At 36.5% G+C, this 19,125-nt stretch overlaps 1 protein-coding gene across 1 annotated transcript; it reads right to left on the bottom strand.

Moving 5' to 3' along the window:
* Positions 1-5,452: 5,452 nt before the first annotated feature.
* Positions 5,453-9,973, bottom strand: LOC124177196 (ubiquitin-conjugating enzyme E2 G1). The gene is made up of 6 exons (XM_046559325.1): positions 9,801-9,973; positions 8,384-8,486; positions 7,660-7,757; positions 7,185-7,363; positions 6,972-7,094; positions 5,453-6,318 (listed from the first exon to the last, which is right to left on the bottom strand). Exons 1-5 carry the CDS (start codon positions 9,844-9,846, stop codon positions 7,014-7,016), a joined length of 507 nt encoding a protein of 168 aa, XP_046415281.1. The 5' UTR covers positions 9,847-9,973; the 3' UTR covers positions 5,453-6,318; positions 6,972-7,013.
* Positions 9,974-19,125: the final 9,152 nt, after the last annotated feature.

The following is a 19,125-nucleotide window of genomic DNA, read 5'->3' as shown; positions in this document are numbered from 1 at the left end:
TTCTTTCTCTTCTTATTTTCCATTTTTAAAAATGATACATATATCTATAATTGCGTTATAAGTACGTACTATCGTAAATGGTATTCGAATCATTAATTATTATTGTGAAAACGAACGGCTTATGAAGCCAATGTGATATAGCTTACATGCTTTCAAGCGAGCCAGAGGTTCTCAACCTCGAGATGAGACATAGTGAGATGTACACCCGGAGTGGTAGTGTGGTTTCTTGACTTATCTATATGTAAATAATTGTACAAAACGAAACTAAACGCAAATCCCTGTACATTACTATACCATATTATTATTAAACTCTATATAAATATTATATACAGTATATCCACACCCTAGGCCTACCACAACGACAAACAAAAATTCAAACTCCACATTTAAGGTAATAACGGATATCGATGACGATGATGATGACGATGATGATGATGATGATGACGATGATGATGATGATGATGATGATGATGATGATGATGATGATGATGATGATGATGATAATGATGATGATGATGATGATGATGATGATGATGATGATGATGATGATGATGATGATGATGATGATGATGATGACGACGACGACGATGACGACGATGACGATGATGACGATGATGATTATGATAATAATAATAATAATAAATGAAATAGCAGCAACGCGAATAATAATATTAATAATAATAGTAATTAACTAGTAATAACAATAGTAACATTAATTAGAGTTATAATAATGCCTGCTAAATGATCTAAAAGAGATAAAAAGTTATTCCCGAAGTTATGAATCAAACTAGTATTTACCAGATTAAGCTACGATTAATCTATGATTAAATTCTAGTCCGTAATTAAATCAGATTTTAACTGACACTAACGTTTCAAGGGCATTGCAAAAGAAAGACCAGTGATCGACATTTTTCCTTCGTTACAATTTAAGTTTCTTACGGAATAGTAAAATATCAATGTATATATTTAATGTAAAACCTGTAACTTAGATAGTTATCTAGTTAGTCGGTTGAAGTTAGTTAGTACTAACTTAACTGATAACCAGAATCTGTTATATATGTGCGTGTGTGTATATATATAAAGTAGAAGCCGACAGCTGATCGAGCAATTGATTGATATTTGATTCATTCGTTCACATTTTATCTGTCAATGCATTTTCAGCTGTCGATTCTTCAACTAGCGGCAAAAGTACACGATCTCAAAACACTAATACCAAACTAAATTATTTAAATTCAATTAGCTTAATACATTTTCAATTATCCATGGTCAATATATATATATATATATATATATATATATATATATATATATATATATATATATATATATATATATATATATATATATATATATATATATATATATATATATTATTCGATTTTTTGAAATCGACGAAAACAATTAAAAATGGAGAACAAATTGAAACTTAATTTGCATCTTCCGAAATATCATCATCCGAAAGAGCCCTACAATAATTTTCCGTCGGTGACTGGCGTTAGGGATTCCGAAAATCCTCGACTTCCGTTCAATTTTACTGAATTCGTGCTTGGACATTTTTAAATCCATTTTTCAACTGAATAACACGGTAGCTGTTTCTTTTATTCTGTTGATCATACTACGCGGCGAGCTTTTCATACCAATTTAAAATATCATTTGGGTCACCCTTCCGAAGTTTTTACGTATATTTCTAATGGATCGTTTAATGGTAACAATTAACTGTCTACAATATATCCAACATCGATTATTCGCATTAATCGGAACTCGAAGCGAGATAGAAATGCATAAATGGGCTCTACTATCGTCCTTGTTATTTACAATACGTTAATTGTCGCCAAGAGTAATCGACGGCTAACTGGTAACGGCCGATAATTATTTCTTATTCATCCAGCATAACACTATAGGTTTTTGTAGATAATCGCTAGAACGTAGATCATAGCTTTAATTATTTAAATGGTACAGCTTTTAATTAAAAGAACAAAAATTCATAACGATGTAATATAAAAATTCGTATACATAATATGAATATGCATAGGATTCGTTACGATAGAAACATGAAAAATCATATCGTAAACTTAATGAATATTTTACAAAATAAATTGTAGATAGACCTTCAGAAAAATATAAATACCCTTCACGAGATATACACGGATATACGATCAAAAGAACTGTCACTGTCATCCAGTAGTGGAAAAAATGTATTAAAATACTTAATAGTTTTATGATTTTTATTTCATTTTAAATTGTACTATAGCCTAAAGATATCCTGTACATTACATAAATACACGAGCACTATTGTTTTAAATTGTACTATTATGATTATTATACAAGAAAAACGAAATAAATAAGGTATACAAAATATGGAAAACAGGTGAGAGATTTTATTGGTATACTATAATTTAAGAGTCTCTAGATTTCCTCGATTGCAACGGTATTTACAATACGTATATATAATATATGTATATGTCCGTATCTTCCAAAAGTTATAATCTAGCGATAAATTCGTAATTATTAATTATACAAAATATACGGGAGCAGTTGAGAATTTTGTTTTGAGTATTATTTACGAATTAAAAATGATTAACTCGAATGAATTTTTCGATACTCAAAACGGTCACTCAGTAAATTGAAAGGAAATTAGTAGCCAACGAACAGACCGGAAACTATAATTAATTGTTATATACGCGCGTGTAATGACGATTTTCAAATCTCAATCTTTTTTGCTCTACGAGATCATAAATCAATGATGTATAAAGCTTTATGTATATTCAGTGTTCAACGTACACAAACTATTATCGAATTTTCAAATTCACTCAATTCCGTAAAACTGGAAAATCGATTTCGACTAGGTGTCTAGTAAAACTTAAAATCTGACACCGTTCACCGATGTCATAACGAGAGGCTAGTTCTTAGTAAATACAAAAAATGTCACCGTGAGAAAACAAATCTACTTTCTCTAAACAGGTTGTTTACACAATTGCGGTAAATGACATTATATATCAAACATGGTTTTCTAGTTGTTCGTTTTCAAAGTAATTTTAATAAAAATATTTTTCTTAGTTGGCGGCCACGTACCGTAGCTCATACACAACTTCAAACAAATACACACACACACGCGCACGCACGCATAGACGTTTAACAAAAAGCTAAATAAACGATTTTCTTCATTGTATATATACCTATAATTATATTACTCATATCACTGTCTCCTTTTAAGAATTTCTAAATTAAAAATCCTGTATCAAAATTATTACGACGACTAATTAAATTGTCTTTCCGATCCTCTGCACCATTTCCTCAGTACTGCATCCATCGATTGTCAAACACCTTGGTCCGGATGGCAATTTCGCCTTTTTCACCTACCGATGTAATTCACTTCGTGTTATGTTATTTGTATCAAATGCTTGTACTTGACCCGGCACTAACCATAGCATACAGTTGCAACGATTTGTTTAATTTCGATCTGTTCTCAGATCTCAAGTTACCGTCCTGCCATGTTCTACTTGTTACATCTACCGTGCCGGCAGTATTTGAGCAGACACAGAATTCGACAGACCTAGCAGTTATTCGCGATATTAGCTTCGGTTGAAACTTCTAATTTTCGTCATATCGTCTTCGGGTACAAGATTGTTAGGGTGCCGGAAGGGCGCCGGCCAAGGATCGGAAGTGCGGAGAACGACAAGTGACATAACTGGATTACAATCAGTGCTAGGTACGTAATATAAATATACCTTACGTAAACACGCGACCAAACGCGGTATAATCCTAATTGTAACTACAAATAGAAAGACATTCGACAATGCCAAAATCTGAAGATGCTGCGTGGGAGATCAGATCGCGGCTGAATGTTTCTTGCAAGTTTAACCCTTAAAGACGGCGTTCAGGACAGCATAATATTATATTACTTAGAAATTTTTTTGTAATAAAATTGCACCGCTTATCTTAGCAAGGCGGTGGTCTAATTAAACGAAACAACTTGTTCCTTATCAAAGTGTGTATGTACTTGGTTTTTGCGGTGCCACAAAATCGTTGCATGAACTTAGAAACTCCGACCACATTATACATTAGTCTCATTCAAATAATCACTCGCGCTATGCGTGCAGATTTCTTTTGCAACACAACCATATTATTCATACTCTTGTTCAACTAAATGACTATAACGAATTCACGTTCGGTCTCGAAATAATTCCTCGGAGGTAATCAAGCGATTGGTGAGCATATCGATCATTCAGTGAAATATTCGTTAAGTTAACTTTGTTTTTCCTACTGACTTGCGTCGAATAGCGTATACCTCCGGGTTTAGGAACATCGCTATTCGTTGTGAATCAATCCGTAGGTGGAGTGAACGAATAGATTGTTTGTTATTTCACGTTGAAATTAATTGATGGGGACTTTTGACTTGCAATTAGAAAATGACGTCATAGAAAAACCGATGCATGCTTGATTCCAATGCCGCGATTAAATTTAATTAACCTTTTTACTGCAGCCGTTCAACACTTGAAGATATGCTAGCCGATTAATCACCATGGGCTTTGCATATTTTCTTGATAATTTTGCAGCGTCTAATAACAATTTTAGACGTCAAAACGTCAGTCACATGGGTAAAATAAGAGCTTGGATATTTATACCTGTACGATTTGATCCGACGCTCATAGATCACTGTGATGTGCATAACGTGAGAACATTTTGTCAATTAGTAATACTTTGAGTTTTGACGCCGAACTTCGAACAGAAACTATATCAAAAATTTAACACCTAATATTTTTGTAATATTTAAAAGCAGGTAATAATTTAAACTAGATAAAGGGTGTGATAAATATGTGGAATAAAAAATCCACAACAGGACGAACAAAGAACGTGCTCGTATTTAACACTCGCTAGCTAGTTGTAGGCTAGTTTATTGTTTATTCATAGATTTGTTACAAATCTTACAAGTGAATAATTTCACCGTTTTAAATCTTAGCTTCTGTTTCCAAGGATTTCCAATTCGATCACTCTTCAACAGTTCTTTTGCCGTAAAATCCGAACATTCTGCATGCAGTATTGGAATTCAGTAATTAACTCTTGATCGCAGTAAAATCAGCGTTACAATATGTAAGGAAGAGCCTACTTCGTTCCACTAGTTAACGGATTGATTAGATTTTATCCTGGACACGTCTAATTTTATCAATTTAGCCAAATCGGTGCTTTAACGATGTTATACATTCATCTCCACGGATCGTCTTAATTATAAAAACATTACTGGCTCTCTTTTTCAGTTCAGTTTATAGTCACGCCGATTCAATATTATAATTACAACATATACTTTCCTACTTTTCTACTACTTCAAACGACATAAGCACAGATCATTTTAAACGATTCGTAATAAATACCAGATTGTTTACGGCAATGTACAGAACGATAGCTGTATAATGTATAATAGAAAAAGGTAAAAAAAAGTGATAAGTCGTGAAAATTCATTGTTTTAAAATTTAATTGACAATATTATTATATATAGTTGGACAAAATTATTTCAATTTCAACCTAAGTTTTGTAGTAGAACCGCAAGTCGGAGAGGTGGGGAAGGATAAATGGCCACCATAGTGACGAAGAGCGAGTACAATGTTTCACAGCATGTACGTGTGCACTTAACATTAATTCAACTAATAATTACCATTATTATTGTTATTCATTATTATCATTACTCTAACTAGCGTTCGTTATTTTGGCAACTTACGGTTCGGCAAAAATTTATATCATATATGTATATATATATATATATATATATACACACACACACACACAGCATATATATATATATATATATATTGCAATCATTGCAATTATACATCTGGTATCGGTAATTATAATGATATAAATGTAATTCACATTGTATTTTACTGGCTTACGTCAACGATTCTTGCTTCTTTGTTTTTTTTTTTTACGACTTTACAAAAATTTATTTATAATACGAAAGTAAGAAAATATGAAACGACGCTAAGGAATATTGTTGAGTGATAAACGTAAACATACTTTAAATTACAGAGTGCTGGGCAGGAGGGACAGGGGGGTTAAGTTTACAATCACTATTAATATTAGGGTATTATTGGTACAGATGATTTGTATTATGTATATTTGTAAATTAGTTCATCGTGTGAAAGGTGAGCTGTGTGTGTTTTCATGTTTTTCATGTCGATGGCTCGTACGTTGTTGATGGTTCGGCGACTCAACAGAGCTTAACGAGGTATCTCGCCCAGGTTTGCTCTAATCCGTATTCAGTGGCACTGTATTCCAATATCCGCATGATTCGCTTGGTTTTATGCCATACAGTGCGTGATTTCCCTGTGGATATAACCAAATTCGTCAATCATTTTCAACTCTATTTCTTTTTCCACTTTTTATAGATCCAGCAGTCTGGGAAATGAACATATTTCACTAACTAATCAATAACGAGAACACTACAATATTATGCACGTTAAAATGAGGGATAAAACATTTCAGACGAACCATGTAACCTATTCAATACTTGAGGTATCTTACGTTATGGTAAAATAATTCTGGGTGTTTAAATCAAAGGTATGTTACAAACGAACGGTTTGTTCTTTTAACAAATTGGCAAGTTTCTTTTACTGCGAACGTATACTACGTACTGAAATGAAGAATTCTTGATCATAGTTTAAAATGCGTGGAAAGGATCTTGGAGATAAGATCAGAATATTTGATGCTATACTACCCATTATTTCCTACAGACATGAAACATATGACGATAATGGCAAAGTCCTGAAACTATGATTTTAATTTTACTACTTGGAGACCAAAATTAATTGTAGTCATAGAACAAAAATAATTTGGGTTATGGTAGACCTCAGAACAATCGTAACGTCGGGGAAATGTATCGCTTGTTTAAGGCCATATGGTCGCATGTTTTTGTCTTGTGTTTGTTTCGTGCTTTTGATTTGATCTCATAGTAATTAATTTACTGTGATATGACATACCAGAATTAAATAAGTCTTTCCGTTTGAATATTCGTTCTTCCCCTACAAACACTCTTCTTGGCTTTTTCGAACACATCTTGCCACCTTTCGCTTGAACTCTGTATAACTTTCCCTCCACTCTTTCTGTAAACATTGACAAGTTTAATTATGAATCAAGTACTGTTTTATTAAATACAATATTAATATTTACACAGTGCAGAAAATATTACTCACAGCAGCATCTACATTTGCAGGACTTTCATCATTAGGATCAGCGAGCATGCTGATGACACTTATAAGAATTGTTTCAACTGTGTGAACAGGCAGCCATCTCTCTGATGCTTTCTCATAACCCCATTTATCATCGCCTGGCTCATGAAGGATCGATATGCACACATCGCCATTCTTTTCGACTGTTAAAAAACCAAGTTGAACTTAAAACTTGAAAAATGTTGAGTGTCTAATTGAATTCAATACTTTTGGAACTATTTAAAATCATTATTCTTTGTGTCCAAATACATTACAAGGATATCTATCTCAATTATAGTCAATTTCAGCGAGCAAGTTACATAGTTGCACAAACAGTTCAATTCAGTTTGGTTACTACTATGCTCTTCGCAGCTTCATTACAAGTCAAAATTAATATGATACTATAAAGATACATTTTTTTTTTATAACTGTATTAAAAATAAAAATCGAAACAACTTACTATTAGGGTGCCATATTTCTGTTATAAATTTCATCCTTGGCGGCCTCAGCGGATATTCTTTAGGAAATTGTAAATGCGCTTTGAAGAAACCACCCTCGCTGTAAAAAGAAATTTATTCACACATATCACGCACTTGAAATGAGAAAAGGATAAATGTTATTCATCTATTCTAACTCTTCTTTGCAATGAATTGCAGTAAGTGAACTACTTAAATTAGACTGATTCAATGTAAAAAATGTAGACTCCCTAGACTAGAACTAGGACTTGCCAATACAAGTACAAATATTTTTGAGACAACAATAGAGCTATTATGTATCTATTCATCTACCTGGTAAGGTAAGTACTATTTCAAGGAGTCGGTATAAATCATAAATAGATAAAAGAGAACAAATTACAAATAATTGAATGAAAAATAAGATACAGTTTTGCAGTTGAATAATCCTTGCTGCCTTATCTTGTTATTTCTTATCGAAGATCATAAATGCAGAAAAAAGGCATTTCAGAAATAATGTTTCAAAAATGTTTGAACTTAAAAACAATATTAATTTGATTATTCATAATACAGTGTATACAACATGAGTGATTGATGAAAAAATTTCAAAATTTCAGCTACTTGAAGTGGGAACTCGTACTCTCAAGCGTCATTTCATTATAATTCACTGACCCAAATAACAACATGAGAAGATATAAAAGATTCCACTAAGAGAGTTACGTTAATCCTTACTATAATGTATCCGGAGGTCCAATGATGAGCACCTCCCATCGATATATGTCATTATCATCTATGAGGCCTGCTGAAAACCCTTCCACTGGGTTTTTATTTAATTCTGAAATTGGACAGAAAATTCCCAATAAACATAGGATTACATTTTATCGTCAGCTATAAAATTAATCAAACTCAAGCACAGATCAGCTTGTTTAAGACAACAAATGGATCGAATCGATGCGAGTTTGCGCCCATCTATTTAATTCCACATGATGCAGCTGCCTTCTTGCTCAGAGATGTGAATGCTGTTCAAATTTTGTCAAATATGATATCAAGTGAGAGGAAACATTTAACCGTCTCTTTTCAAGTGCTGTATGGATACATTGTAATGAATACAAAGGCAGCGTGCTTTACATTAATTCCCAATCAAGCAGGGCAATAAGTAAATCTACTGTCACACATAATGGGATTCAATTTGGTCCGATTGACCATTGATTAAATGATTTGTATACATTAAGACCCTAGAGGATCCGAATTTTAAATGTACGAAATGATAAACCTAAACAGATACCAGGTTCTTGGGCTTTAATAATAATAGAACATAATTACGAATATATAGTCAAGAGATACTGTAAAGTGAGTACAATTAATCTATCTAAGATTGACAAAATTTTGTTTCTAGCAAATGACGGGTTGGATAAAATTTGCAGTACTCGAAATAACTTATTATTCGTTTTTTTATTTTTTCATATTCGTATGCAGTATCATATTTTCGGACGAATGAGTGAAATTACGACGAGTTGTCACAAAGGAAGTGAACGTTCAAAAGATTCTGTGGAGATGACTGCAGACTAATAATAATCAGAGGTATTCTCCAGAGATTGACCCAACCTTGTGAATTGGTCGACTCCTGTCACGATGCTTGTTGACCAGGAGAAGGGAGGAACAGGTAGAAGATAATAAAGAGAAAAAATTGTTTGTATTGGGAACTGATATTCGAGTCAACTATGGCGTTTTTTTTAAACGAAGAAGGTCGCGTCGTAATACGTGGAGCACGCAAAGGCTAAAAATAAGCAGACGGTAATCTTCGTGACGCATTTCACGTCAGGGCGCATGGCCTGGGCAGTTCTCTGGTAGAAAACGAAATGCTAGGTTAGCATTATTCACAGGGGTACACGGGTGTAACTTTATTGATTTTTGCGCTCAAGTTAACGCCGGGAATTTATAGGATCTGTGATCAAAATTTTGGGTACGTCGCGGTACTCGGTAGAATTTTAATTAAAGATATTCCCAGACAGACACAACTGACAAAGAAATGTGAATCGACCGTGTTGGCGAGGTCGACCGTTTCGTAGCTAAAAATGACCAAGCATTTTTTACGAACAATTCACCGTTCACGCCTTGCATTTATGTATTTAAATAATATTTAGGGTACCTGCTAACTGTTTTCTTAGTAGAAGCGTAGACTGTGGCTCTGACATTAATAAAAATTGTGTTAAATAAGACTAAAGTTGAAAACAATCACTCTTGCTTCACGGGAAAGATGGTACGTCGGAAGCGGTACTGCGCACAGGGTTGCCAGCTCGAACGGGCCTCGTCAGCATGCTAGCCACACTAACAGACAAGTATTACACTATACCGTTTGCCGAAGGCTTGGAGCATACACTGCTGGGGGTAGTCTCGCGTGCGCAAAAAGTATGGCGGAGAAGTGAGAGAGAATAAGGATATGTTCACTACAGCCTACCTCTCTCGCTCTACACCTGGTTGGCCAATATGTTTCCTTCCAGCCAATCAGATGCAGAGTGAGAGCACAGGCTGTAACCAGTAAATTCGTTCTCTCACGCATCATTTCGGCTGCAGTTTTGGCGAGGTTGACGCGTGGGTTGACGGCATGAGAGCTACCTTCGTTAGTATATGCTCGAAGTCGAAGGATCGCAAAGTCATCGCTAGTTGACGCCGGTAAAGCGAGAAGTTGCCACGAGTAGATCACACACAGGTAGAGCTTTTCTCCCAGCGTTCCGAAAACCGGCATCCCCATTAATCGAGCCGATAACTACAAGTAACTTCTTTATTGATGATACCATCGATGCATCTTCCATGCACCATCGCATAAGTCCTTAGATACACCAAATCCCACGGGTAAATTTTACATCAACGAAGTGTTGTCTGCAGTTAAAATTAACTAATTAACTAGCCTCCTATTATAAAACTGTCCAAAAATACCTTATTCATAGATTTTAAACTGAACATCTATTTTTTCAAGATCAAACGACGTATCCACAAATTTCCATCATGGACCTTATTGGATATGAGGCCCCCACTTTAGGAGCGATCGACTTGTTCATGGAAATTCATCTAGAACATTTACATTTTATCTGTCTCTAATTCAAGTGCTAATTCATTATGTTATGTATCCGTGAAAATTCTCCGTATGCAGGTTGAATCTGAACCGAACGCCTAACGAGTTACATGTTTGCGTCAGCGTAAGGGCGGATGCCTACTTGACAGGCGCAAAAATTTTATGATTTTCCAGGAGGACAAACTACATTATCTACAATAATCGGCTATAACTTGAAATTAGAAGAATTATATAATTTGAAATGGGATTCTATTCGACACGCACTTCATGTAATCCATAACATCAATATTCACAATAATTCCAACAACTTTTCATTTGCTCTCTCGATCTCGAATTTTCGTAGGCATAGAATCGAAACGCAGTTTTAGCTAGTGGCAAGTAAAGTATCTGCGTTGGGTGGAGGAGCGACATTGTTTTTCGAAAAGTATTCGGATGGAAAAAAATTCAGAGTAACTGCAACACATAACGGATGCGCTAATTCTGAACGAGATGAAATGGATGCTTCGTATATGAGACAGTATTTAACACTGCGTAATGATTTAAAGACCGAGAAAGGTGATAGGGAGAGAAAGAACGACGCTTCTCAACACTTCGAGTGTATTTTAACACACATTTGAAAGATACGAGCGAAATCTTTCATCATCCAACTGTCGCAGAACGGCAGCGTTATTAGCCGACCCGTTCACTGAAGAATATATCTGAAGTCAACGGCTGACCATCGAAGGGCCTGGCCGCTTGAGTCTGAAATCGGCAGGAGAGATGAAGTGTGTATTTCTTGTATGAAATGTGAAACCTAAACTCATTATACACCATATCATATCATCATACATCATACATGATACATCATCATACATAGTATTAAAGGTCGAAACCAAAGTTTGGATGTCGGATGTTCAGAAAGTGACGTCACCAATTCAAAATCAGCCAGCCGAATTCCTCAGTCGGGAAACAACCGCGCAGTAGAGCGGACGGATGAGAGTCGCGCTCCGCAAATTTCGAGTACCGGGTTCTCAACCTCCCGGATCCCGCGCTTCGGGTCCGCTACGTATTTCGAGTACGGGGTTCTCAACCTCCCGGATCCCCCGATTCGGGTCCGCTACGCGGTGAAACTCGACTTCCAGGATAAGCGCTCCGTGGTTTCTCGTTCATGTTTGCAATAAATTATTTCAATTCGTTTTTCGCGCAATCCCAAATTCGGTAGCTGTCAGTCCGCTGATAAAATTTCTCGACTTCCAGGATAAGCGCTCCGTGGTTCCTGGTTCATGTTTACAATAAATTATTTCAATTCGTTTTTCGCGCAATCCCAAATTCGGTAGCTGTCAGTCCGCTAATAAAATTTCTCGACTTCCAGGATAAGCGCTCCGTGGTTCCCGGTTCATGTTTACAATAAATTATTTCAATTCGTTTCTCGCGCAATCCCAAATTCGGTAGCTGTCAGACCGCTGATAAAATTTCTCGACTTCCAGGATAAGCGCTCCGTGATTCCTGGTTCATGTTTACAATAAATTATTTCAATTCGTGTTTCGCACAATCCCAAATTCGGTAGCTGTCAGTCCGCTGATAAAATTTCTCGACTTCCAGGATAAGCGCTCCGTGGTTCCCGGTTCATGTTTACTATAAATTATTTCAATTCGTTTTTCGCGCAATCCCAAATTCGGTAGCTGTCAGTCCGCTAATAAAATTTCTCGACTTCCAGGATAAGCGCTCCGTGGTTCCCGGTTCATGTTTACAATAAATTATTTCAATTCGTTTCTCGCGCAATCCCAAATTCGGTAGCTGTCAGTCCGCTAATAAAATTTCTCGACTTCCAGGATAAGCGCTCCGTGGTTCCTCGTTCATGTTTACAATAAATTATTTCAATCCGTTTTTTGCGCAATCCCAAATTCGGTAGCTGTCAGTGCGCTACTAAAATTTCTATAACTTTACAATCTTCTTATAATCTTCTTGGTAAAATATGTCGATAAAAAAATTATATCAAACCTTACACATTATTTTTGATTTGTTCTCACGCTGAAAATATTTATTAGTATTCGAGCTATAACTCGAGGTGGTTGGCGGTTTTCGTTGGAGGTAGTTAGGGGTGGTTGCGGGTAATCTCGGTGATTCAGGAGGAGGGGGACGAGGATTTGTTCTCGGTGAGTAAAACACTTTTATAATATTTCATGGCAATTGTAATTATATTTTATCTGAAATATTTCAAACTTGTCATGTTTACATTAAATTATTTCAATTCATTTTTCGCGCAAGCACAAATTCAGTAGCTATGAATAAGCTTATACAATTTATTATATTATTAATTAATTAATTAATATTCTTATAATATTTGATGGCAATTGTAATTATATTTCATCTGAAATATTACAAATTTGTCACATTTACAATAAATTATTTCAATTCATTTTTCGTGCAAGCACAAATTCAGTAGCTACGAATAAGCTTATACAATTTATTACATTATTAATTAATTATTTAATTAATGACTCAATTATATTAATCCCTACACAATATTTTCGATGTGTTCTTATACTAAAAATATTTATTACTATTCAAGGTATAACTTGAGGTGGTTGAAGGTGGTCGGAGGTGGACGAGGAGGAGGACGAGGAGGACGAGGATTTGTGCTGGGTGAGTAAAACACTTTTATAATATTTGATGGCAATTGTAATTATATTTCATCTGAAATATTACAAACTTGTCCCGTTTACAATAAATTATTTCAATTCATTTCTCGTGCAAGCACATATTCAGTATCTATGAATAATCTTATACAATTCATTATATTATTAATTAATTAATTAATATTCTTATACTATTTGATGGCAATTGTAATTATATTTCACCTGAAATATTACAAACTTGTCACGTTTACAATAAATTATTTCAATTCATTTTTCGTGCAAGCACATATTCAGTAGCTATGAATAATCTTATACAATTTATTACATTACTAATTATTTGATTAATTACATTAATCCTCACACAATATTTTTGATGTGTTCCTATACTAAAAATATTCATTACTATTCCAGGTATCACCCGAGGTGGTCGGAGGTGGACGAGGAGGAGGACGAGCTGGACGAGGAGGAGGACCAGGTGGACGAGGAGGAGGACGAGGTGGACGAGGAGGAGGACGAGGTGGACGAGGAGGAGGCGGGGTGGGTCGTGGGAGAGGACCTCTCCTCTCCTCAGAGGAGGGGAGGGGGAGGGGCAGGGAAGGGGGTGAGGAGGGCGGGGAGGGGGAAGGGATGGGAAGGGAAGGGAAGGGGCGGGGACGGGAGGGCGGCGGGAAGGGGGGGAGGGAGGGAGGGAGGGAGGGAGGGAGGGAGGGCGGGAGGGAGGGAGGGAGGGCGGGCGCCGGAGGGGGGGGGGGGTGTACTGCTCTATTAACTCTAACGGGCTCGCATCGACATCCGTCCTCCACTCTCTCCATCCCTCCCGCCCGCCCACCCTCCCGCCCTCCCTCCCTCCCGCCCTTCCCCCCGCCCTCCCCTCCCCGCCGCCCTCCCGTCCCCGCCCCTTCCCTTCCTTTCCCATCCCTTCCCATCCCTTCCCCCTCCCCACCCTCCTCACCCCCTTCCCTGCCCCTCCCCCTCCCCTCCTCTGAGGAGAGGAGAGGTCCTCTCCCACGACCCACCCCGCCTCCTCCTCGTCCACCTCGTCCTCCTCCTCGTCCAGCTCGTCCTCCTCCTCGTCCACCTCCGACCACTTCGGGTAATACCTGGAATAGTAATGAATATTTTTAGTATAGGAACACATCAAAAATATTGTGTAAGGATTAATGTACTTAATCAATTAATTAGTAATGTAATAAATTGTATAAGATTATTCATAGCTACTGAATATGTGCTTGCACGAGAAATGAATTGAAATAATTTATTGTAAACGTGACAAGCTTGTAATATTTCAGATGAAATATAATTACAATTGCCATCAAATATTATAAAAGTGTTTTACTCACCCAGCACAAATCCTCGTCCTCCTCATCCTCCTCCTCGTCCACCTCCGACCACCTTCAACCACCTCAGGTTATACCTTGAATAGTAATAAATATTTTCAGTATAAGAACACATCGAAAATATTGTGTAAGGATTAATATAATTGAGTCATTGATTAAATAATTAATTAATAATGTTATGAATTGTATAAGCTTATTCGTAGCTACTGAATTTGTGCTTGCACGAAAAATGAATTGAAATAATTTATTGTAAATGTGACAAGTTTGTAATATTTCAGATGAAATATAATTACAATTGCCATCAAATATTATAAAAGTGTTTTACTCACCCAGCACAAATCCTCGTCCTCCTCATCCTCCTCCTCGTCCACCTCCGACCACCTTCAACCACCTCAGGTTATACCTTGAATAGTAATAAATATTTTCAGTATAAGAACACATCGAAAATATTGTGTAAGGATTAATATAATTGAGTCATTGATTAAATAATTAATTAATAATGTTATGAATTGTATAAGCTTATTCGTAGCTACTGAATTTGTGCTTGCACGAAAAATGAATTGAAATAATTTATTGTAAATGTGACAAGTTTGTAATATTTCAGATGAAATATAATTACAATTGCCATCAAATATTATAAGAATATTAATTAATTAATTAATAATATGATGAATTGTATAAGATTATTCATAGCTACTGAATATGTGCTTGCACGAGAAATGAATTGAAATAATTTATTGTAAACGTGACAAGTTTGTAATATTTCAGATGAAATATAATTACAATTGCCATCAAATATTATAAAAGTCTTTTACTCACCCAGCACAAATCCTCGTCCTCCTCATCCTCCTCCTCGTCCACCTCCGACCACCTTCAACCACCTCAGGTTATACCTTGAATAGTAATAAATATTTTCAGTATAAGAACACATCGAAAATATTGTGTAAGGATTAATATAATTGAGTCATTGATTAAATAATTAATTAATAATGTTATGAATTGTATAAGCTTATTCGTAGCTACTGAATTTGTGCTTGCACGAAAAATGAATTGAAATAATTTATTGTAAATGTGACAAGTTTGTAATATTTCAGATGAAATATAATTACAATTGCCATCAAATATTATAAGAATATTAATTAATTAATTAATAATATAATAAATTGTATAAGCTTATTCATAGCTACTGAATTTGTGCTTGCGCGAAAAATGAATTGAAATAATTTAATGTAAACATGACAAGTTTGAAATATTTCAGATAAAATATAGTTACAATTGCCATGAAATATTATAAAAGTGTTTTACTCACCGAGCACAAATCCTCGTCCCCCTCCTCCTGAATCACCGAGATTACCCGCAAACACCCCTAACTACCTCCAAAGAAAACCGCCAACCACCTCGAGTTATACCTCGAATACTAATAAATATTTTCAGCGTGAGAACAAATCAAAAATAATGTGTAAGGTTTGATATAATTTTTTGATCGACATATTTTACCAAGAAGATTATAAGAAGATTGTAAAGTTATAGAAATTTTAGTAGCGGACTGACAGCTACCGAATTTGGGATTGCGCGAAAAACGAATTGAAATAATTTATTGTAAAGATGAACCGGGAACCACGGAGCGCTTATCCTGGAAGTCGAGAAATTTTATTAGCGTACTGACAGCTACCGAATTTGGGCTTGCGCGAAAAACGAATTGAAATAATCTCTTGTAAACATGAACCAGGAACCACGGAGCGCTTATCCTGGAAGTCGAGAAATTTTATCAGCGGACTGACAGCTACCGAATTTGGGATTGCGCGAAAAACGAATTGAAATAATTTATTGTAAAGATGAACCGGGAACCACGGAGCGCTTATCCTGGAAGTCGAGAAATTTTATCAGCGGACTGACAGCTACCGAATTTGGGATTGCGCGAAAAACGAATTGAAATAATTTATTGTAAACATGAACCGGGAACCACGGAGCGCTTATCCTGGAAGTCGAGAAATTTTATTAGCGGACTGACAGCTACCGAATTTGGGATTGCGCGAAAAACGAATTGAAATAATTTATTGTAAACATGAACCAGGAACCACGGAGCGCTTATCCTGGAAGTCGAGAAATTTTATCAGCGGACTGACAGCTACCGAATTTGGGATTGCGCGAAAAATGAATTGAAATAATTTATTGTAAAGATGAACCGGGAACCACGGAGCGCTTATCCTGGAAGTCGAGAAATTTTATCAGCGGACTGACAGCTACCGAATTTGGGATTGCGCGAAAAACGAATTGAAATAATTCATTGTAAACATGAACCGGGAACCACGGAGCGCTTATCCTGGAAGTCGAGAAATTTTATCAGCGGACTGACAGCTACCGAATTTGGGATTGCGCGAAAAACGAATTGAAATAATTCATTGTAAACATGAACCGGGAACCACGGAGCGCTTATCCTGGAAGTCGAGAAATTTTATCAGCGGACTGACAGCTACCGAATTTGGGATTGCGCGAAAAACGAATTGAAATAATTCATTGTAAACATGAACCGGGAACCACGGAGCGCTTATCCTGGAAGTCGAGAAATTTTATCAGCGGACTGACAGCTACCGAATTTGGGATTGCGCGAAAAACGAATTGAAATAATTTATTGTAAACATGAACCGGGAACCACGGAGCGCTTATCCTGGAAGTCGAGAAATTTTATCAGGGGACTGACAGCTACCGAATTTGGGATTGCGCGAAAAACGAATTGAAATAATTTATTGCAAACATGAACGAGGAACCACGGAGCGCTTATCCTGGAACTCGAGTTTCACCGCGTAGCGGACCCGAAGCGCGGGATCCGGGAGGTTGAGAACCCCGTACTCGAAATACGTAGCGGACCCGAAGCGCGGGATCCGGGAGGTTGAGAACCCGGTACTCGAAATTTGCGGAGCGCGACTCTCATCCGTCCGCTCTACTGCGCGGTTGTTTCCCGACTGAGGAATTTGGCTGGCTGATTTTAAATTGGTGACGTCACTTTCTGAAAATCCGACATCCAAACTTTGGTATTAAACTCTAATACTATGTATGATGATGTATGATGTACGATGTATGATGTATGATGTATGATGATAAGATATGATGTATAATGCTTTTAGTTTTCACGTTTCATACAAGAAATACACACTTCATCTCTCCTGCCGATTTCAGACTCAAGCGGCCAGGCCCTTCGATGGTCAGCCGTTGACTGAAGATATATTCTTCAGTGAACGGGTCGGCTAATAACGCTGCCGTTCTGCGACAGTTGGATGATGAAAAATTTCGTTCGTATCTTTCTAATGTGTGTTAAAATACACTCGAAGTGTTGAGAAGCGTCGTTCTTTCTCTCCCTATCACCTTTCTAGGTCTTTAAACCACTACGCAGCGTTAAATACCGTCTCATATACGAAGCATCCATTTCATCTCGTTCAGAATTAACGCATCCGTTATGTGTTGCAGTTACTCTGAATTGTTTTCCATCCGAATACTTTTCGAAAAACAATTTCGCTCCTCCACCCAACGCACATGCTTCACTTGCGACCAGCTAAAACAGCGTTTCGATTCTGTGCCTCTGAAAATTCAAGATCGAGAGAGCAAATGAAAAGTTGTTGGAATAATTAAGAATATTAATGTTATGGAATACATCGAGCGCGTGTCGAATAGAATCCCATTTCGAAATGAATAATTCTTCTATTTTAATATTATAGCCGATTATTGTGGATAATCCAGTTTGTCTCCTGGAATATTATAAAATTTATAGCATGCATCACATATTAATCGCAAATGGAATATATATATCAATATCGTACATGGACCGCATATGCATGTATACTTTTTGGTCTCTGCGTCATTATCTCATCTGATCTGTCATTATTCATGATCTATGCATACATTCTTCTCTCGGGTACCTATACTTTAATTAAATCACTGTTTTGCTACGAATTTTGGAAGAAATTTATTCTCATCAATAATTTCTTGCATCGCCGACAAGTCGGTCAGTACACATAGGCTAAGTACTAGCTTTGACTAACCATTGCGAAGACTGTGTTACTGGGAAGGTGAATGCAGCCAGTATCGGGTCAAAATCGGTAACTCTCTGATGTTCTGCAATATGTTTTCAACAATACCGTTGGAATATCTCACAGAGCGATTTTCGGTTGTCACATCTAAGCCCATCGGGGCAACTGTCTTTATATTCTTCATCCAATGGTAAGGCTAACCCCTTTCCATTTTTGGCGAAAATTTTAGCGATTTTGAGAAGTGCTGGAATAAATTAATTGTAGCACTATTCCGACGTAATTTTGCGAGAGAAATCGATTGGGCGCAGTCCCAATACGCTGCGATCAACGCATCAAAAGTTAGAGCCGAAAAACCAGAACCTAAGTTTATCCCATTTCTCAGCTGATACTTTTTTCTTCGTAATTTCTCTCCTGTTGATCC

This window comes from Neodiprion fabricii, chromosome 3 (assembly GCF_021155785.1).
Source record: "Neodiprion fabricii isolate iyNeoFabr1 chromosome 3, iyNeoFabr1.1, whole genome shotgun sequence".
Taxonomy (NCBI): domain Eukaryota; kingdom Metazoa; phylum Arthropoda; class Insecta; order Hymenoptera; family Diprionidae; genus Neodiprion; species Neodiprion fabricii.
This window is presented reverse-complemented; position numbering and strand designations above follow the sequence as displayed.

Coding starts and splice junctions, on each gene's coding strand:
- LOC124177196 (XM_046559325.1), bottom strand. CDS start 9,846: ATGTCAGAGCCACAGTCTACGCTTCTACTAAGAAAACAGTTAGCAG. Junction 8,487..9,800: donor ACTAAGAAAACAGTTAGCAG/GTACCCTAAATA, acceptor GTCCAATTTCAG/AATTAAATAAAAACCCAGTG. Junction 7,095..7,184: donor CTGCAAATGTAGATGCTGCT/GTGAGTAATATT, acceptor CAATGTTTACAG/AAAGAGTGGAGGGAAAGTTA.